Raw genomic sequence first — 21,735 nt, 5'->3', positions numbered from 1 at the left:
ATGGGACACCACTTCCCAACATTGTCTCCCATGGGACATGGCTCCCAACTCCATCTCCCAACCCCATCTCCTGTAGGACATTGCTTCCAGCTCCATCTCTATGCCCTTCCCTTCCCCCATCTCCAATGGGACACAACTCCCAGCCCCATATCCCATGGGGCACAGCTCCCAACTCCATCTCCCATGGGACATGGATCCAGCTCCCAACTGCAGTGGGACATGGCTTCCACTCCATCTGCCATGGGACACAGTGCCATCTCTATGGGGCACAGCTCCCAACTCCATCTCCCATGGGATACCAGCCCAAACTCCCATGTGATGCCAGCTGCCAGCCCCATCTTCCATGGACACCAGTCCCATCTCCCATGGGATATCAGCTCCCACTCCATCTCCCATGGGACACCGCCCCCATCTGCCATGGGACACCGCCCCCATCTCCCATGGGACACGGTCCCCATCTGCCATGGGAGCAGTTCCCACTCCATGTCCCATGGGACACCATCCCCCTCTCCCGTGGAAGCTCCCAGCCCCCTCTCCCATGGGACACAGCCCCAGCACCTTGCTCACAGTGTGGGTGGGCTGAGTGGGCCCAGGGAGAGCTCAGGATGCCCCGAGGGACCCTGGTGCCCACTCTAAGCCATGGGGGCTCTTGGCTTGCACAAGATGAAGGAGAATAATATAATGAGCCCTTATCATGCAAGGCATTTAACAACATTCCAAAGCTCGAATATTGCAGCAAATTACAAAATAGATTACCKAAGACAAATATGCCTTATTATTTAAATATATTGAAAATTATACAATTATTGTGAAAGAGTTGTTATAAATATTAATATAAATATTATAAATATGTGGATGCAATGTATTTATAAGTCCATCATCGCCTGCAATAAATATTCATTACTGAGACACAAAATAAGCTGTATTTTAAATATAATGTGTTTTGTATTTTGTAACGTGCTGCTAAAGTGGTAGTAACTCCTCCCAGGAAACACAGGATAAAGAGGGGACAAGGGAAGACTAATAATTCCCTGCAGTGCTGTGCATAAGGAGTATTTGTATTTATTTATGGGTGTTAGCAAGGGCTGTTGTCTTTGCTTTGAGATGGAGAGAAAATAATGTGCTATATTTAGAAATGACAAGAAGAAAGTGTTTTCCCTATCCATCCAGAGAGGCTGATGCCTCTGGAGGAATGGGGATGTTGTTTGCAGGTATTTTTATTCTCCACAGCCTCCTGCTCTTGTTAAGCTACTTATAAACTTGTGAGCAATGGAACACAGTTGCTGTGTCTTGGCCAAATTAGTTTGATGTGATTTTAGGAGATGAATGGGAAAGGTAAAAAAAAAAAAAAACAAGCCATGTCCATTTTCCCAAGCCTTCTCCCCGTGATCCACAGGGAAGTCTCGTCATGCCAGGGGCACTGCACCTTCCTCTGCAGTTGTGTTAAAACCTGCACTGTAAGGTTCAGCTGAGACATTAATTAAAAACCAGGGGGGAAAGRGAAAAAAAAGCTAAAAGTCTCAGAAATGCCATGGCAATTATGTTCCTAAATTGAACTTTAATGAGAGTGCTCAATCTGTGCTGGTAATTGTGGGTGCTGTTTATTTACAAATGCTCTGTACCTGCTGCTCGCCCAGCTGCTGCCACACAGCCACCCATCAGTGCCCCCCACACCCCAAAAACTGCACAGAACCCCGGGGAAGGGGTGCTCCTGCCAGTTTGGCAGCTGGAAATCCACAGGCGTGCTCCTGGAGCTGGAGGTGATCTGTGCAACCTCCCAACAGGCTGAGGGAACGACTCAGACATGAACAGAGGCGAGCTGGTGGTGGCACTTACCAGAAGGACCATCCGTAGTCCCAGGAATGTGGTCGCCAGTCCTCTGGCCCAAGGCTGACTGTCACTTGGAAAACTTGAGTGTACATCATGTGTGCCACCATCCCCAAGAGACCTGGGAAAGCAAGGATTAGAACAGGAATTTTTGTGCCAATTTTTTTTTTGTTTTTTGTTTGGGTTTTTTTTTTTTTTTTTTTTTTTTTTTTTTTTTTTTTGTCATTCTGGAGAGAGCTACTGCTGGGAGTGCTTTGAGAGCTCCAAAAAAGTCTTTGTTGTACTTTTAAGCCTCCTGTTCTTGCTGTGGAGGAGGGAGCTGCATGGGCAGAGGGAAGATGTGACTGAGAGCTCATTATTTTACATCATCCTGAATTCTCAATTAAAAGAGGAGCTGAAGGAAGAAAACGGTTGAGGAAAACGTGGCACAGTGAGCAGCATCCCCACYGAGCCAGGGGTGTGCCACCCACAGGCATCTCCCAGCCCATCCCAGACAGCCTCAGGTGGGAGGATGAGGACAGGCTCCTGCAGGCAAGGCAGGCTCAGTGTGCTCACGCCAAAGAGCTGTGTTTTGTCTCAGCACTCACTAAGATTTGTAAATTTGATCTCGGTTCTCCTGGTGATGTGTGGTGAGGGGACACCATTGGGGTACTTTTGGGGCAGTGCTGGTGATGCTGTTGTGACACTGTGATAATTTTCTGAGACATCTGCAGCTGGGTGAGGATCAGACAAAGTGTCAGAGCCTCCAGTGTCTGTGGTGTCAAAAAAACMAGGCTGCACTAAATCACAGGGCAGCCTCAATGGTCCTGCAGCTTAAATGGAAAAAACACCTGATCTTTGTATTTAAACATTGCTCTGAGGAAAGTCAAACCCCACCTTTCAAGCAGTGGTGGTCAGAAGCAGCTCTGATACTTGGGGRATTTTCTAGCTGCAATAATTTGGGATGTTCCTGCCTCAGCACCTGGGCAGTGCAGGGTGCTAATCCCCAATGAGCTCAGGAAAGGAGAGGGAGMTGGGTCACCATGTCCCAAATAGTCCTTGGACCTACAGAGCTCCAAAAGCCTCTTGTGCTGCAGCTCAAGGCACTCAGAAATRCCAATATTATATACCAATATCAATAATATATACCAATATTCTGCCATGGTGGGTACAGGGAACTCCCACATCTTGCACTTTGCACTTTTATCTCTGACCATCTGCTTTTTTCTGTGGTTGCCCTTCCTGTCCGTGGAAGGTCCCAATTTCCCTCCCCCAACCAACACCCAATTTTTGGCTCTTCTTTCCTGCTCTCAGAACCCAAAACTCTCCATTATTCTCTCCAGGCAGGTGGAGGGTTCAGGGTTGTTCTGGGGAGGGAAGTTGGCTGGGGAATGTCATGTTTGTGTTGTGGGCACGTTAGGCAGCGCCTTCAGCAAAACAAATGTCAGGTTTGATATYGCTGAGAGATGATTTTGTGTTATTGGGGGGTTTGCTCAGCTGCCTGGTGCTGGAGTGACAACWGCACAGAGCAATTCACTCCAGGAGAAATGAGATTTGGGCAGGCTGGGTGGGCTGATGGGAGCACAGCAAACTCTGCACACCTTGCTTGTTTCTGGCTGTGTTTACTTTCCAAAGCTCGCTGAAATTTTAAAATCAGCGGGGTTTTCTTCATCTGGCAGCTGTGCCTTGATCTTAAGTTTGGGGTTTGCTGTTTCTATGGTCCTGTCTGTGGTTTCTCAACCCTAATAAGATATTACAGCTGGCTGGAGATCATGAGCTCTGCARGATCACAGCTGTTTGGAGGTGTCAGCAATGGGAGAGATTGGGGAACTTTGGAGAACTGAAGATTGAGGAAATTTGGAAAAGATAATATACTTTTAAAGCATTTTCAGATTTATTTTTTTACTAGAAATGCTGCTTCTGGAATATATCACATTAATTAAAATGCTTTATTGCAACTATTGTGTGAGAGACATGTAAATTTTTTAATTTGTGTAGAGTTAAGGGAGATACTAAAATTGTGATGTGGTGGGGTATTATTTAATGGTTCATAGGAGGTTAAGGAACAGCAATAAGTGACCACACTGTTGGGATATTTTTTCCTAACCTTTAGATGTTGAGCTATGAGAATGTGGAGATCTCATTGCACTTTTACGAGGGAGCTCAAGCATGAATTTAATGAGAAGTGTTATGCTCCAATGGAAAGTCCTCTTCATTACCTAATTTCTATTAAGCTATGTCATTATAAATATRCTAAGCTTAAATAAATAGTTTTATTCTTTCCTCTGTTATCTTTGTCATTGAAAATAACAGCCAGGAGCGTGCTGGGGTTTGGGGTTTTATCCTTGTTTCAATTCCTCCATCATTTTTCCCTGTAAAATTTTGATGTTTATATTTGGACTATCTTGGCAATGTACTTAGGAAGAGGGAAGGCCAAAATAAAAATAGAAAGTTGTGTAGGAAAGAAAACTTCATCATTCTTACAAAACTTTAGAACTGCAGTTAATGGTGAAGGGAGGGAGRAACAGCATGGAAATAATGGATTGAATGCTAAAGAAATCCACACAGTTTGATTTTGAAAACTGAACTGATTCTTTTTTGCAAGTTCCAAATTATATCCAAAGCAGAAAAATATGCTTTGGCAGCTGTTATCAGATCTTTTTTTGTCACTCAGCTCTACTTCTGACCTTTCCTTTTTGTTATTATTTCACAATTTGCAGCTATCCCCAAAGATACAAACTGCTTCCCAGGATGTTCACTGCCTGTTTTAATGTCTTCCAGCCTGAAATGCAGCAGAATAAAATGCACTTTTATTGCAGGAATTCTTTCTGCCAGAGAGGTCCATGCAGGACTGCTCACACKAGCACTCTGACAGTTGGTATAAATYCTGCAAAAGGGGGGTTTTRGCCAGAAAAAGCTTCTCAGAAGTGAAGGGGTGATTACCTACATGGTTGGACTTCTTGTAGAGAAGTGAATTCCTCAAGTTTATGTGGTGAGGGGCCCCAAGTACAAACTGAGCATCAAAGTAGCCCCAAACTGTTGTTTTGAGGGATGCTCATGTCCCAGATCACACCTGGGGCTGCTTCTCAGTGCCATTATCAGAACCCTTTTCACTCTCACTTTTGTTAATTAGCAAGACCAACTCCTTCCTTTGGTTTCCCAGCCTTCCCCTCCTTTCAGGCTTCACGCAGAAAGAAAGAATTTCCAGTGTTACACATTTTTAATTTTCCTGTGGAAAATGAGCGTGATGCTGCTGCAAATGGAGCTGAGGCTGGAGCTGTGGTAATGGCTGTGCGGGCTGGGGAGGGATAATTACTGCATTGCTGCTGTGAAATCAGCAACGAGGATATTCACTTCTCCCCGGCAAGAGGCAGATTTATCACACAGCCTTTGTGCCAAAGGAGCAAAAAAATTACAGTGAAAAATCGCAATGGCTACGTGGGGATGGGAGAGTGGTGGAGCAGCTGGGTTTTATCCTCTCAGAGTCGCAGGATTTTGCTTTGGTGCTGGGAAGGGGAAGGGGAGGTTCATACCTGAAAGCACAGTGAAGACAGCAGCAAAGGCATTTAACTTGAGCCCATCTATGACACTGCTTGAATGAAAGAGCTCGAGGCACATGAGGCTGAACCCGACGACCAACAGCATGATGTACAACACCTCGGACACCACTGAGAGCCACAGCACACCTGAGGGCAGAGAGCAAAGCAGGCATCACTTTAACCTTTTAGCAGCAGGTTAAATTGGGRAAAACTCATTAGGAAATCAGGAATATCTAGGAGTAACTGTGTGTTAGGGTTTGTTTTGTTTTTTTTTTTTTTAAGTTGGTTGGTTTTTAAGATCGCCAATTGTGATTTTTTTTTTTAAATGTTTATCACACCCACTGCCTATTAGGAAATTTTTTTTCACTGAAAGAGTTATTAAGCACAGGGAAGTGGTGGAGTCACGGTCCCTGGAAGGAGAACAAGTAAAGGTGGCACTTCCCAGTATGGTTTAGTGGGCATGGGGGCGTTTGGTCAAAGGTTGRGCTTGGTGATCTTGGTGATCTTTTCCAACCTTAATGATTCTGTGATTCACAGAGTTTAAACTCAGCAAACCACTGCCCAAACTCTGAAAAACAGAAAAGTGCGGAATGAAGATGTGACGAGTGGCAGGGGGGTAAAGGCCCTGCAGGAAGAATGAGCTGTGCTTGTTCCTGCTCAGCTTGGCCCCAGGACCTCTGTGGGTGTGCAGGAACCTCCTCTGACCAAGGCACAGCTGACAGGGTTCGTGTTCCCTCCCTGTGCCACAGCTGAGATGGGCACAACCCACCCCAAACCGAGGGGATGGCGATCCCTGACTGTCCGGAGCTGCTGGGGGCTGGGCAGGCTCTGATGCCTCCTCCCCACAAAGGAAATGTGTTCAGGCTGGGTTTAAAGGGTCATCTCAGCCCGGAGTTGGGGCTGTGGTTACGCTCTGGTGTCTTGCAGGATGGCTGCTGTCCCTTGGGGTGTTGGGATCCACCCCACAGGGGATGACAGGGAACTGCCCCCGTGACAGCAGGGTGGGGACAGGTGTTCATAGCAGGCTCAGCTCAGGAGCTGCAGATGCAAAATTGGGCCTGGCTGGTGCTTCATCAGCCCCTGGATGCAGCCCTGAGGGTCAGGGCTCTGTTTGGGCTCTGTTTGGGCTCTGTTTGGGCTCTGCAGGGCGCAGGGGCAGTCCCCAGCTCAGGGGATCTGGCGGTGCCCAGCAGGGACCAATTCCCCTGCACCTTCGGGAATGCCAGCACAAAACCTGCAGCAGGATCTGCTGAGCMTTTAAAGTCACCAAGCCATGGGGTAAATTGGAGAGGATGGGAACAGATGATAAGATTGAGTCCCTGCCCAATTTCCAATTGCTGTTTCAGCATGAGAATCTGCTCGAATTCTCCAGTACATTTGCTAACCTGATTGCTGGAGAATTCACCTGGAAACAATGAGCAGTGATGGAAAATTTCAGCCTAAGCAGTTGAGACATGGAAAGTTAAGCATCTGAAGACAATGGCTTATATTAGAAAATGTTAGCTGTAACCATAGAGACTGCTACAGGCTTCACTTATATTAATACCTTCTCTCCTCGCTGGGAGAGCACATGTGGGATAAAGCCTCCAGTCAGCTTATCAAACCAGATATGCAGGCTCACTTCTATCAAACATTTCAGCGTCCTCTTGGCCAGCAGGCTGATCCCAGCTCACACTTTGTCTGGGAGCTCATCTTGACAATTACATCTAATTAATATGTGCGATTTGTTGTTGCCACTGCGGCTGACCTTTAGAGTTCTTAAAGCATGCTACAGAGATAGCAATAAAAACAGCTTTTAATTGCTTGGGAGTGCAATATTGYACCTATCAACAGCAAACAGCTGCTTATCTCACTCCTGTTAGTCAGTTTGGTGTTGGGCAGCTGGCACACTCTTCCAGAAAGGAATGCAAGTGAGAGGGARCGAGGGTGTTGCTCTGAGATACAGCAGGGTTTGGAAGGGAATTTGCCTCATTTTCTCAAACCAGCGGTTTCCATGATGATGGAATGGTTTGAGTTTGGAGGAATTAAGTGTTGTCTTGGCCAAATTAGTTTTATGTGATTTTAGAAGATGAATGGGAAAGGTAAAAAATAATAAACAACCTGACCCACAAACTGAGGCAGCAGAGAGCCCTGGGTAGTGAGTTCTAATCCATTTAGCCTAAACTTGAAAGAATTATGTACAGCACACCCACCCACATGTTTATTGCCCTGTTTCAACCCTTGAGGACACCCTCTGGTGGTACCTGCACCCCAGAGCAGGGCTGTGACCGTGTGTGCAGCTCCCAGATGGGCTGTGCTCCATCTCTGCTCTGGGGACAGCAGCCTGGGCTCGGGGAGCTGCAGCTCCTGGGAACTCCGGGCTGCTGGGGCTGGGTTTGGGGCCAGCTCCCTTGGGTGTTCCTATCAGTGACCTGGACACGCTTTTGCTGGTGATCCTAAATCAGGGGGATTCTCCAGCTGAGAGCGGAGGGTCCTTAGAGAGAGCCCTTGGTAGATTTGGGTGATTTGATTTCCACTGAGCCAGGAAATCTGAGCAGGACAAATGCTGGGTTCTGCTGCTGGGATGGGGGTGTCCTGGCTGTACCTGCAGAGAGGGGAACAATGGCTGCAGCCTGCAGGAGGCTCTGGGGTCTGGCTGCTGCTTTGGGGGCTCAGATGGTGTGCTCAGCTCAGTATAAACATTCTCTCCCTGCTGCCCAGGGGTGAACCAGCACTCAAAGCTGGAGCTGCAGGCACTGGTGCAGTGAGTTTGGGAAGTGCAGGGACCCGGGGAGGGGCAGGGGTGTCCCTCTGGGGGCACCTGGGTCAGTGTGACCCCTGCAAGAGGAGCCTTGGGCACGTTCAGAGGGGCAGGAGGGCTCTGGGAGCTGAGCCTGGAGGGCCTGGGGGCCCTGCTGGGSTCCTTTATCCTCCTGAGGAAGGAGAAGGGAGCAGGAGGAAGGAACACCTGAGTGTGTGGCTGTGAGCGCTTTGGCTTCCCTGACCACGGGGCTGCGATCAGAGTGKTTTTTTAGCAGGATAACCTTGCAAGGAGATGATGAAAAGCTCAATGAGACGTGAGTTTTGCTCTCCTGTAAAATCTTTTCCTGATGAGACACAAAGGCTGGGTGAGTTTGCTGTGGGAGGCATAGGCAATTACTACTTTTTTTTTTTTTTTTTCTTTTGGGCCCTGTTGGTATCTACAAAGGAACTCTCTTGTCTTATTTCATGGTGTAACTGAATACCTGCTCTGTGCCTTTTTTTAGTTTGTCTAACGTGGGGAAAGGCAAGTCTCACATGCTGTGTTTGCACAGTTCTGAGCACGTCCTGTCCTGCCTGCTCTGATTTGGAATTTCATCTGAAATAATAGCACCCGGAAAATGCAACCTGTACCTGAATTTTGCATTTTCCCGTGGCTGCCTGAAGCAGAACAGTTGCTCCAGGTTATTAATTCAGGAGACAGAGCCTTTCTGCTGTGTGCTGATGGTGATCTCCCACCGCTCCTCTCCCAACAYGAGATTCATGAGGCAGTCACTTGGCATCACTTCCCCTCACAATCCCTCACTGCCTCCTTCCTGCAAAGCACAGAGCCCCTGCTCTTGAGGGGACCTCAGTCATTCCAGGTGACAGGCAAGAGGCTCTCCAGGGGATTTTTCTCTTTTCCAATCTTCTYTGCTGTCACCTTTTCTGTCTGTCTTACTCCCCCCCAGCCTGTGTCCTCTGCCCCAGGGACCTGCCTGGCCTAACTCAGCTTTTATRAAAAATCTTTCCTTCAAAAGAGTCGTTACCAACCAGGTAGAGTCCTACCTGTAACTGAGTTAAGTTTGGTTAATTTTACTGAGCTAAATGTAACTCTTAAAAATAGGCATTTAAAAAAAATTTAGACATTTAAATTAATAGGCAAATGTTAAAAAATTATTCTTTACAGGCGTGGCAGAAGAGAGAGCCTTCTGTGAAAAGAACTTCCTGTCTCAAGCCGCAATGGGAATCATTGTAGGAAGGAGAACACAGCTGCTTAGCCAGCTTASAGCCTCAGGTAAATAGGCTGGAAAAAATTCTAAGATAATTTTGGAGTAAAATGTATACAAATTGTAATGAGAATAGTGTGTGCTTGCCATTTTCCTTGCTTAGGTTGGAAATGACCAGTACATACCCACGCTGGGCATGGGGGGAATGGTGGGGTGAGAAATGCGGCTGGGCACCTTCTGGAATAACTGARAGCACCCTGATCATTCACCATCCTGCTGTCTTGCAGTGTGAGATGTATTTCCTTGGAATTTTAGGAATCTGCATTCCCATAAATCCCCAGATTCCTCTCCTCCTCTGCTCTTCATCCTGTTCATGCATTTTCCTTGCCCATCCATCAAACCCCCTGCAGTCTGTGCAGGGAGGGGGCTGAGCTGGGATGTGCTGAGGACATTCCAAGGTGACACCTCCCAGGAAAGGAGAGGCTCAGACCTGAGAGCAGAACAAACCCGACGGATCTCACCAGCTCTGCCACACGCCCTTCTCACGGGGGTGGGGATGAGCCAGGAGCCCACCCAGCACCAGGACACCGTGTGCCCAGCCACTCTGCCCAGGATTCCCTGGAATGCTGCAGAGGGTGCCACTGTCCCCTCCTCGGCTTTATTCAGGTGACAGAACGTGCTGGGTTTGTGTGCTCCTCCCTGCGCTGGCCAGGAGTGACAGGGCTCTATCTCGCTGCCCTGGCACAGCTCTGTGGCACACCAAGAGTTGTTCCTGGATCCTGTCCCATCCTGGTGCCTGACAGGCTGCAGGGAGGTGGGCACTGACATGGGTGCCGTCAGCACCTCTTGCTCTAACACCTTTTCCTGCTGTTTTTGTCCCTGGTGCTTCTCCACCAGCCGCTCTGTCCCATCCTCAGCAGTGCTGGCAGTGGCAGAGCCACTTCTGTCTCTGTGGGACACTTTGGGTTCTGTTCCCACCCCACAGACATTAATCTGTGTGTCCCAGAGGGGATTGTTCTGAAGCTGAGCACCACAACCTGAGAGGCTTTTCCTGGAGGCAAAGGAGTCACCTTCACCCTGTGGAGCAAAATCCCTGAAAGTGCAGGACCCAGGCTCAGCTGCTCGCCAAGAATTTGGGATTCAAAAGCTGGGACTCACCAAAAGATTTCACATAAATCAAAGTATATCACAGGGCTGCTGCATCAGAAGGGATCTGATCACCTTCACAGCATCTCATCTCAAGGCAGGAAGATCAGARCAGTAGATGGGACATTAAAGGATTTGTGTCTGAGCTTTGCTATTTCCTCCTCAGTGTGTGAGAGACTCTTCTCTGTGGGGTTCAGGGTGAGAAGCACCAGAGACACCTCCCCAAGGCCTTGGCCCCTGCAGCACTGTGACATGCCAAGGAAATCAAATTTCCAGYGCTCCCCAGTGAGGTGAGCTTTGTGACTGAGAGGAGAACTGTTACCTATGAAACCACTGGGATTTTAGGGGCTCAAGTACTTCGTGAACCCTCTGACAAGATCAGTCCCTCACCTTTCTGTCAGGCAGCAGAGAGCAGCAGCATTCTGAAAGAAGATCCACAGATCTGAGAGCATCCCTGCAAAARCTGGGACCAAGTTGAGTGCCTGAGCCACCCTGGTGGCAAAAAGGTGCTGCAGACAGTCCTGAATGGATGGAACAAATGGAATATTTTTTTCTGCCACTGAGATGAAGAATCTTTATCTCAGCCTGATAAGAGTCTCACAAAGTTCTGCACAGAACCAGAAATGATTGCAGGTCAGCCCTGACCATCGAGGAGGGCACTGWGGGTGRCAATGCTGTCACCTCTCACCACAGAGCACCGAGGCAGGGAGCTCTGGTGCTGAGCTTCCTTTGAATCAGGGATTCTGATAAAATAATCTGATAAAAGACACAGAACTTCTGCTTGGAAGAACTCAAAGGGTTCAGTGAGCTCCTGCTGCAGGAACCCAAAGAACAGTGTTGTTAATGACTTCCAGGAGATTTGAGCTGGTTTGGATGCTCAATACCCAAAGTTCATTCCTTGTTCAACTCCACAGCTCTTTCCTCACACAAAGCAGCAAAAGCTGATGGCTCYACCTTTCCCATGAGAGAGCTCTGGTTAAACTGGGGCATGTCCAGCCTGGCACGTTCTGCTGCCCTCTTTCCCCACAGAGTGCCCAGATGACTCTCGTGTTGCATTATTGAAACCATTCTGAGGCCTGTTAGAGATTGAAACACTGGGAGCTTGGAGAACACCTCGAGATTATGTGCAGGGTGATCAAGAAGCATTTGCTGCTGTTTCTGGACCCCCAAAGTTCCATCATTTCAATGACTGTTGAGCTTCTGAGATCAATGCAGCCAAAAAACCAGTTCTGGAGAGCCTAAATCACATCTATACCTCCTACCACCTACAGTCACATGCAGCCGTGGAGTTTGATGCACACTTGTCAAATCTGAAAAGTTGTGTTCTGGTGCCAGCTTGCTATGCCAACGGGATCTGATGCCAGATTTGAGGTCCTGTTTCCAGATGAAATAATGAAATGATGAAATGATGAAAATGATGAAATGATGAAATCCTCTCCTGGATGCTCCTTCACGCTGGCCAGGCCATGAAAATGCTTGCCAAAGACCCTGTACTGGTGCACATTCTCAAGGCAGCACTGAAGAGGTGTCCAACGGAGGAACTGCGGGGCGAGCTCAAAGCGTTTTGAATCCATAAACATGAGCTGTTTGCTCTTAGAGGATTTCTTCAGGGAACATCATGTTGCTATTCCTGAAGGATGTTGCTGAGTCATGTTAACCATGTGGTGCCCAGCACGGGCGGGGATGCTGTCCTGGAAATGTCTGTCATGCATTTTGGGAATTACCCAGCACAAATAAACCCATAAATGGATGTGTGACCTGCCACGCTGTGTGACACTGCCTGCTGAGAGCCCAGCCTTCCTGAGCAGTGCCCAGGCAGAAATGACCTGGAATCTGTATTGATTTCTGASGGCCCTTTCAGACAGAGAATGAGCTCCCTAATTGGGCAGGCTCATGTTCCCAATGCCTCAGTGGGAATCACCATCCTCAGGAACACCCACTGCCTCAGCCTGTGCTCCCCGAGGATCTGTGGCTGCTGCATTCCAGCCCTTCCCAGGGCAGGGACTGACCAGAGCAGCCTCACACGAGCTGTGACACTGTGCCACGCTGTCCCCAGCAGGTGACCAGGCTGGACAACACTGCAGGCAGCCAGAGAGCTCCTGGAGAGGGTCAGAGCTCCTTGTAAGTCAGGAACTCTGATGCTCTGATGGAATCTTTTTTCTGCCACTGACATAAAGAAGCTTTGCCTCAGCCTGCAGCGAGTCTCACAAAGTTCTGCACAGAGCCAGRAATGATTRCAGGTCAGCCCTGACCACTGAGGAGGGCACTGTGGGTGACAATGCTGTCACCTCTCACCACAGAGCACTGAGGGAGGAGCTCYGGTGCTGAGTCCTTTGATGGTCAGGGTCTGTCCGAGCTGCAGAGGGACACTGGCTCCACTCACTGCTCTGCCAGCTCTGCTTTGATCCAGCTGAGAAGGTCTGACACAGGCAGCGAGAGGCTTTGGGGGTTTCTGCACCAGTTCATCCTATGATAAAAGCCCCTTGTCACAGCTGTGACACTGAGCAGGGTGTGCTCCTCAATAACCATGGAGATGCTCGTGCCTGATGCAGATAAAATCCAGAGAGTGGCACTCAAAGAACACCCAGTGCTGCACTGCAGGGCCCTGAGGAGCCAGAAGTGTCCTGGAGGGTGTGGAACCTTCCTCCTTCTCCACTGGCCACTGCCACCCCAGACACTGTCACCTGGGGGAGGAAGTGATCTTCCCATCCTGTGCTCACAGCCCCAAATCCCTGCAGTGATCTTCCCATCCCGTGCTCACAGCCCCAAATCCCTGCAGTGATCTTCCCATCCCGTGCTCACAGCCCCAAATCCCTGCAGTGATCTTCCCATCCTGTGCTCACAGCCCCAAATCCCTGCAGTGATCTTCCCATCCTGTGCTCACAGCCCCAAATCCCTGAACTGCCAGAAGACACAGGGAAACCACAAGAGGTTGTGACAGGTCAATGAGAGAAATTTCACCCCATGTGGGAGGAGAAGAACCATGTTTGAGGGCGAGCCCTGATTCCAGATGGTGTGATCTTGCATGAAGGAAATCCCAGTGTGGCTGTTTTTGTTCTTTTTGCAAAAACATTCCATGATGGTCCTTGGTCTCCATTTGTGTGCAGAGCCTGGGAAGGTGGGGGAGTTGTTACCCTTGGTCATGTTGGAAGCCACAAAAAGCTCTGTTTTTGCTCTCCTTGTGTTTCCTGACTCTTTTYCTCTGCTTTTTCAGACTCAATGACTGTGTTGGAACTGACACCTGGATCTCACTTCAATCCATCCTCTTCACAAGAGTGAAGAGAGGAAAGGATAAGGCAAATGGGTACCCACTGAGAGTGTTGTGGGTATTGTTTGGGAAAAGCARGAAGGTCAGCTCTGTGTAAATCCCACTCTCCCAGCACCATTTGGATGGGTTTAGTCGTTTGCTCTTCTCTGCYACTCCAACACTGGGAATTACAAGCCAGAAATATTGGAGTGATCARTGAAAAATGGTGAAAGGAATAAAGGCTGAGCATGCTGTTGTGGCTGGCAGCAGGGCTGGTGCAGAGCCCACCATCTGCCCGCTCCTCTGTGCTGCAGTGGAGCCCTGAGAGAGCCCTGCAGAGCCACAGGAGGCAAAGGGATCTTCCTGACCCTAAATGTCACCTGAGGTACCTAAAGCTGCCTGTTATTGCAAAAAAAAATAAAACAGGCAGCAAAGATGGATAAAGGGCTGGCATCAGACAGGAGGCTGCTCTTTGCAGAACGTGGGAAACCAGATGAGAAATGCCTGACACCCCTGAGGGGAGAGAAGAAAAGCCATGTTTGGATTTTGTTTGGCTTTAGCTCTTCAYTGGGGTCTTTACTTTGAAAGGTGAGGAGCTGTGACTCATGAAATGATTATCTTCCATGTGATGGTGTGGTTTTTGTGACTTTTGATGGTTCTGGCGTTGAGCAGATTAAATCCTGTGTCTGCTACTGAGCGGACTGTGGGATATCTTTGTCTCCATAGTTTCTTTTTCCTGGTGTGGTAGTAATGCAATGAGTAGGGCAATAGAGTGGAAAAGATGATGAAAAATGCTCTAAATCAGGACTGTCCCATATGCCTTACTAAATAGATTTGGGCTCAATGCTTCCCTTTGAAGACCCACAGTGCAGGGCCTGTGATGCACTTCCACCCTCAGCACTGGGCTGAGAAATGAGTGATGTTCACACCAGTGTTCTCCATGTCTTTGGCATCACCAGTGTGAAAAGCAAGGCTGTCTCATCTTTTAGGAATCAGGAATTTAGCTTGAATTCTGCTATTAAGCATGGTTTCATCTTTGTATGTCTAATTGCCTTTTAAAACTACCCTCAGTGATTCATAACAGATGTGCCAGAAAACACAGATAAAATACACCTTTTTTTTCCTGCATGCTTAATCACAGCTTTCTTAGGACAAGTGTACAGGTACTTGTCTGTGTGTGTATGGATATACCCTATTGCAGATATAGGAAGAATAATGGGAAATATTCAAGAAAAATATAGAGACTTTGTTCTGGAAAGTGCAGAGTTCTTGTGGGAGACCCAGTTACATTTCTTTTTACTGATGTAGGTCTCTAAGTGCTCCTCTTAGAAAACTGATCCTCTGTTTTTCTCCTCGGGAACATCTCCCCAGCACATAAAAAAGGAGRTTTGTTTTTTAACTTGGCTGTTACAAGTCTCGTTTGTCTCTTTTCCAGCCTGAAATCTGCTCGGCGTTGTCCTTCTCATACAAACAAGTATTTCCCAATTTCTGACCATAAATGTCACTCTTCTCTCCATGTCTTTAAATTTTATTGTAAGTGTTTTGAGCTGGGGCTGGCAGGGGAGGGATGAGAGGTGCTCCCAGGGAGCTGCAGGTGGGCACATTGTGAGTGCTTGCGGTGGCATGGTGACTTCTTTGTTTTGTTCTTTATTTCCTACCATGATCCTAATATTTCTTTTCATCCTTAATCTCTGCAGAGCAGTGAATTAATGTTTTCATAGAAGTGTCTGTCATCGCTCCAAGAACTCTATCCTGAGGGGAAAAAGCTAATTCAGAACCCATCACTGTATATGTAAAGGTAGGATGACTCTTCATGTTCCCCACTTGGCATTTATCAACACTGATCATTATCTGCTGTTTGCTCTCAGTCACACAGGGGCTCAGAAGGGTTTGGGCACAGTTCAGAGGCCTGCAGTGCATCCAGTGGCTTTCAAGCTTCAGTTGTCCTTTCAGCTGAATATTTTAATGTATTTTAATCAGCTCTTGCTTTTCTTGGGTTTCCTCCTTCACAACTTCTAAAAACACTTTTATTGCTTCTGAAGGATGCTGAAGCTGTTAGTCACCCATACAAGGCAGCTCGTGCTGACATTTGGAATCCTGGTCAGGAGTAAGTCAAGAGTAGCAGGTTTCCCACTAATTTCTCCATGCTCACATCCAGATTTTGTCTCTGCATCACACACAATGTTTTGGGTCTGTCCTCAGGGTTTCAGACTCAGCTCCTGCAGTTTTGTTTCCTATCCTCACACCTTCTCTGCGATCATGTTTAACCCTGCTTTCTCTGAAGCTGTCTCAGGGGTGATCACTGACACAATTCTGCATTTTTTATCTGAGTATGGAATCCATCCACAGAGATTGTGTTGCTCTTTAATGMCATTACCTTGTTATTCTGATTCAGCTTTAGTACATGACATCTGCTTTGTCTTTCAGTGTAATCAGCATCAAGACGTTATTGTCCCTCTAATTATCTTTCCCCCATCAAATTTCTGGTACACCTATTATGTCAGAATCCATTAAAATCAGGCATTTGGTTTTTCTCTTCTCATTAATTGCTGTTGGAGTGCTGCTTTAGGAGCATGTACAGAGCTGGCTTAGTTTTCTCTTTTTTCTGGGCTGTGTTTAGGTGAGATTTGATTTGTTTACTTGCTGTTTGCCATGTGCTGCTTYAGCTCTGCCAGCCACTTTTGAGGCAATACAGAATTTTTATTGCTTCATCTCTCCAGGATGCAGCATCACGAGCTGTGTAGGGGATGTGCAGGAGGCATCTCCTACCTCTGCCAGGACAGCCTCTCAGTGTCCACTAACCATGAACATTTTCCTTCTGTAGGGTTTTGCCTTGCCTCAACCTTTGAAAAATTTTGTTTATTTTATTCATGTGAGTTTATCAATAGGTAGGAAGCAGTGCAACACAAACAGCTGCTGATGTCTGGTTGCCTTGCCGTTCCTCATGGGAATCATTCCCCAAAGTGAGCTCCTCCAGGGCATTAGAGTGACCTGGTCTGGCTGTACTGTGCCTGTGGGGGGCTTGCAGTGAATCCTAAAGGATTTGTGCCCATCTCTGCATTTGGAGCCAGCACTGACCTTTGAGCCTTTTTCTGGAGCAAATTCCCCACGGGGCTGCTCAGGCACTCCAGGTGCTGGGGGAGTCACCATCCCAAAACTGCTGGGGGCACCACATTTCCTGCAAGCATGAGTGCTGCTTCCAGCTGATTTCTCCTGCCCAAGGAGTTGGCCAGGCTCACCCTCAGCTCTCCCCATCTCTGGCAGCTGGCAGGGATGTGTTTGGAGAAGGATGCAGGAGTTTGGGATCCCCACACAGTCCCAGGCAAGGGGAGGAGCACCCCTGGATGCGTCCAGCTGTGACTTTACTGACTCTCTGAAGCCACTTATCAGATCATTTGATGGAACATTTTGCTTTCCATTGTGCTGCCATGGTTTCCAGACTCAATTTTTGGCCTTGGTTTCTTCCTTTTGGATGCATCCTCCTTGGCCTCCTGGAAGCTGTYTTGGGCACAGGTTTGAAGCCATGGGAAGGAGGAGCTGGGAGGTGCCCTGGGAGGAGGAATGTGGTGGTGGGGACTGTCCCAGCCTTGGTGTTGTGGTGGGACACCACAACAGGGACACAAATGCCCCTCACTGAACAGGGCACCCTCTTCTTCCTCAGGCAGCAAAATACTCAACAGGCACAAAACTTCGATTAAGTTCTGTGCAGAAGAACCCAGAGGCAGCTGAGAACTGAAATATCAGGTCCAGCCTACTCTGACAGTTCCCTTCCCTTTCCCTTTTGGAAATATTTGCTGTCTTACTGCTCCTGTCTGTAATGATAATTACAGCACACTCCGTGGGCCCCGACATCTGCTCGGTGAGAGCCCATTGCAAGTCCTGGCCACTGTACCCAGCTATTGCTCTATCATTTTTATCAATAAAAAATGTAAACTGTCACAAGAAAATGTATTTYTTTTTCCTAGTTAATATCTCCCATCATGAAGCTGATTTTGTTAAGCAGATTTGGCACTAAGAACCAGCAACAGCTAATAAATTCAATGTTAGGCTTATGAGGTTCTGACAGATTGCTGGCAGCTGCCTTAAATGCAGGAAAAAGCTCTCCTAGTGTGGGTTGGAAATGCTTATTTATACCATACTGTGGGTCTGTTTGCCCCAAATTTTGCTGCCTCCTTTTAGGAGATGTCATTGGTGAGATATCTGAAAAGGGTATAATGACTGATCAGAGATACAGCTCCCAGCTACACTGGAGAGCAGCACCGATGCATAAAGATGGGAGGCTCAGCCAGAAACTATTAGATTTTTACTGGAAGAATTTTCATTTATGAATGCATTTATGAATGCAAGGCTTGTGGTAGGGATGTGACTAGACCTCAGCAGAGATGCTTTTGTTTACTGTGAGCTTTTTGTGGCAGTTTTTTTCTATATTCAGAAGATTTTGAATACTCTGGAAGAGTTTAATACCACCTTGCTGTTAATTGGTGATGGAGTCAAGCAGAGATGGGCTGAACAACTGCTCTAAGTTTGCTTTYAGGCCTCCTTTTAGCCTGTCTTAAAAGATGATGTGCTCAAAAGCAGGCACAGGCTTCAAAAGTCTGTATTTGGCTTAGAAGTTRGTCAGACAGGGATTCCTCTTTTGGATTAGGGGAAATCAACTAAAAAGGAAAACTTTGGGAAGCCTGAGCCCTCAGCTCCAGTAATGGAGSTTGTATTGCAGAGACATTTCAGATAAACAAAATTACAGAGGCATTCCAGATAAACAACCAGTTCTTGGTGCTAAGTGATGCTAAGAATGTACAGAAATGGAATAAATTTCAGTCTCATTGTGAAGGGAAGTGTAATCCAGGATTTCCCAGTTACACAATTGCTCGTGAAAACYACAGTGTTTGAACTGAACTCAAATTTGCTGTTCACTGTATTTCATCCTTTCTCATTTATCTGGAAAAAGAATCAAGAGTCTGTCCTAGGACTGAGTGGGGCTGGGCAGTTGATAAACCTCTCACCATTAAAATCACTGCTGAGTGTGGGGATGAAGAAATTAAAGAAATGGGAAGTTTTCCCCAACTGGAAAAGAGAAGATTAAGTCAAGAAATTAAAGAATTCTTCACTGAAAGGAAATTGGGCATCAATTTTTCCTTTCATGTGGTGGAAATATTGACTGATGGTGAAAATTCCAGATTAACTGTGTTGCAGTGCCCAACTTGATCTACAATTGTGGAATTTATCCTGGATTTGTTTGAGGCTGATGGTCAACACTTTCCATCCCTGACAAAGCATTCCCCTCTCTTTCTGTCAACATGCCTCACAACTCCATGGAAAGACTTCTGAAATASATAGAATTTTCTTCATCACACTACAAAGAAAGAGCCTTCCTTCCTCAAAAAAGAAAAATAGAATCGTCTAGAAATACGCGCTGACATCATGCAGAAATTCTAAAATTCTCATGGAAAAAAAAATGCTGACAGCATTTCACACAACCGAAAGAAATCCTAAAAGTAAAGCACTRAATGCTGTTTTGGAAAGTGTGTGGGTGATGCCACCAAGCATTATGCACCACGATGAAGTTCCACAGAAAGTGGAGAGAGCAGACACCACCCTGCTGCCTTCACGGGGGTAAAGGCTTTATGGTCCACCTGCTGGAGGTGCCCACTGTGCCCGAAATCCTTGGGATGGCGATGCCTTAGGATTTTTAGTTTCTATATTTTCATGCATCTGTATTCTTGTACTCCTCTAGTACAGCGCTAAAGCTGCTGTTCTCCCATCTTTAGACAAAACAATTCCTCTCTGAGCCTGAATCCAAGGACACTTCGCTGCCTCAGAGCCCCAAAATATGGAAACAACAGAGAATTGGGGGGAGCAAACCTGGGGTGGGTACCATCATCACCTGAAGGTGTCATTGGGGAATTGGGGCCCGATGTGTTCATGAGACAGAACTGATAAAAGGGGAAGATCTCGTGACTCGGGGTCCATTCTGGGTGCAGCCTCAGGAGGAGGATTTGTCTGCCCCAATGTACCGGGGGCTGTTAGGCCTGGATTAAAGTTGTCTGTTCTCATTCTCTTAACCTTGTCCAGCCTCTGTTTCAGGTGTGCCTGATTTTTAGGTAACAATGGGAAAAGCAGGGAACTCTCCTCCYCAGGCTGCCTCTCCAGCTCCTCTGATGCCCTGATCCCTGGCCATTATCTCTCCTCTCCTCTCCTGTRCCTCTCCTTCAGGCTGCAGTCCTGCTCTCATCCTTGTGCAGAACTCTCCAGAACTTTGCCATCCTCACTAAAAAGGACAAACCTCTCCACTGTCCTTGGTGATGCTTTCTACCCCCAGTGGCTGCTGAGCGTTGAGCTGGTGGTGATGCCCAATGATATTTTGTCTTTCCTTTTTATATACCTTTTAATATATTTTACATGCCCTTTTATACATTTCTGTACCCTTTATGTATCCCCTGCACCCTTAGCCTGCACGCTTGTAGTTCTTGTAGCCTGATATTCCAGCTTAGCTCATTTACTAACTTACTTCATTCGTTAAGTTTCTTATTGGGGAATTCTAGATAGATATGTTAATTTGTGAAATCTATACAGACTTTAAAATGTGGGCTAGATGGTTTCTGAGAATGAAACAAATCTAATTAATTAATCAATTAATTAATTAACTGAACTCCAATACCATGGTGAGGAAAATGTTTGCAGCCCGCTTCATTCATATAACTTTAACCCTTGTAAATGTTTTAAGTGCACTTGCATATATAATTTTACAGGGGTAAACCTCCCAAAGGAGCATCTGGATGATTCCCCCTCTCAAAGAGACATTTGGTACTGTGACTGCATTTTTCTGACCATAAATGTGTTCATGGCCTGAGCAGATCACGTAGCATTTCCCTCCTTGCTAGAGAAAGAAGGGAAATGTCTGTCTTACAATATAAATCTTTATTATTCCTGAAAATACCCATCTGAGTTAAGATCAAATAAATGGGAGACCTGGATAAAGTGAGCAAACAGCTGCCATAAAGCCTGTTTTTTTGTGCCAGCTGGCTGTGTGTGACAGGGTGACACGGAGGGCCCTGTGTGCTGAGGGAGCTGTGCTTCCCCTGGCACCCAGTACCACACACAGCCCTGGTGTGATGGAGAATGGCAAGAAACCTTGGCTGGATGCCCTTACCTTTTTCAGAAGCCGGGGCAAGGTCAATAAAACTTCGGCATTTTTCACCTTTAAAAGAAAAGGATTATTTTAGGAGACAGAAGGTGGTTGGTGCTGCTCTGCCTGCTCTTGCTGGCTCCTGCCCTCCCTCCCTCCCCAATCTCTGCCRACCCACGGGGGTGTCTCACCCTGGGACAGACCTTTCCCTGTGCCTCTACCCTGCCCAAACCCCCGAGCTCCAGGGCTGGGCTGCCTGCAGGATTGCAGTCCCTTCAGCAGGAATGGGGGCTACAGGGACTGAAAACAGCCCTCCTGTGCCAGCTGAGCCCTGCGGGGACAGAAGCTCCAAATGGAGTGACACAGGCAGAGCCCCTCAGGAGGGTGGCACCTCAGGAGGGTGGCATTTGGGGCACAGGACCCTTTCACCCACGCTTTGCCCTCCTCCTTCTCATCCCCAGACCATTCCTCTGCCCCCCAGGTGTGCCCAAAGCTCCCAGTGCTGGGAGTGCTGCCATGGCACAGGAACTCCACAGATGGGAGTGACGTGTGTGACGAGGACAGGCAATGCCTGAAGTACCAACAGGCTAAACAATTGTATAAACATTTTAAAAAAAACGTTTCAAAAGCAGGTAAACATCTCACTCTGAGCATCACAGCCTGTGCCACTCCCTGTGCTCCACTGCAAATTAAACCCTCTCTGCTTAGAGTTCCACCTCTGGTTTTGCAGGAATTCTTGAGAAGCTTCTGAACAGGAAATATATCTTAGGGCGGATGCTTTGATCCCTCTTTTTGCTTCTTCACGTAATCAATGGCCATAAAATAATTGCTGTGCCCCAGGTGCATCCATCCACTGAGTGTGTGAGTTGCCCTGGATGTGATGTGCTCCAAGGTTCCCTGGTGTGTCTGCCAGAGGTCACGGAA

The 21,735-nt window shown here is 47.4% G+C and overlaps 1 protein-coding gene across 1 annotated transcript in view; it reads right to left on the bottom strand.

Moving 5' to 3' along the window:
- GSG1L (GSG1 like) overlaps window positions 1-21,735 on the bottom strand; it is a 56,290-nt gene that overhangs the window by 17,758 nt on the left and 16,797 nt on the right. The window contains exons 2-4 of the mRNA XM_057372344.1: window positions 20,836-20,883; window positions 5,340-5,492; window positions 1,837-1,948 (exon numbers count right to left, since the gene is read on the bottom strand). Coding sequence (XP_057228327.1) covers window positions 1,837-1,948; window positions 5,340-5,492; window positions 20,836-20,883 — 313 coding nt within the window. The remainder of the gene's footprint in view (window positions 1-1,836; window positions 1,949-5,339; window positions 5,493-20,835; window positions 20,884-21,735) is intronic.

Source organism: Malurus melanocephalus, unplaced genomic scaffold, assembly GCF_030028575.1.
Source record: "Malurus melanocephalus ecotype Western Australia unplaced genomic scaffold, MMel_1.1 scaffold_170, whole genome shotgun sequence".
NCBI classification, from domain to species: domain Eukaryota; kingdom Metazoa; phylum Chordata; class Aves; order Passeriformes; family Maluridae; genus Malurus; species Malurus melanocephalus.
Note: the sequence above shows the minus strand (reverse complement) of the source record. Positions and strands in the feature narration are given on the sequence as shown.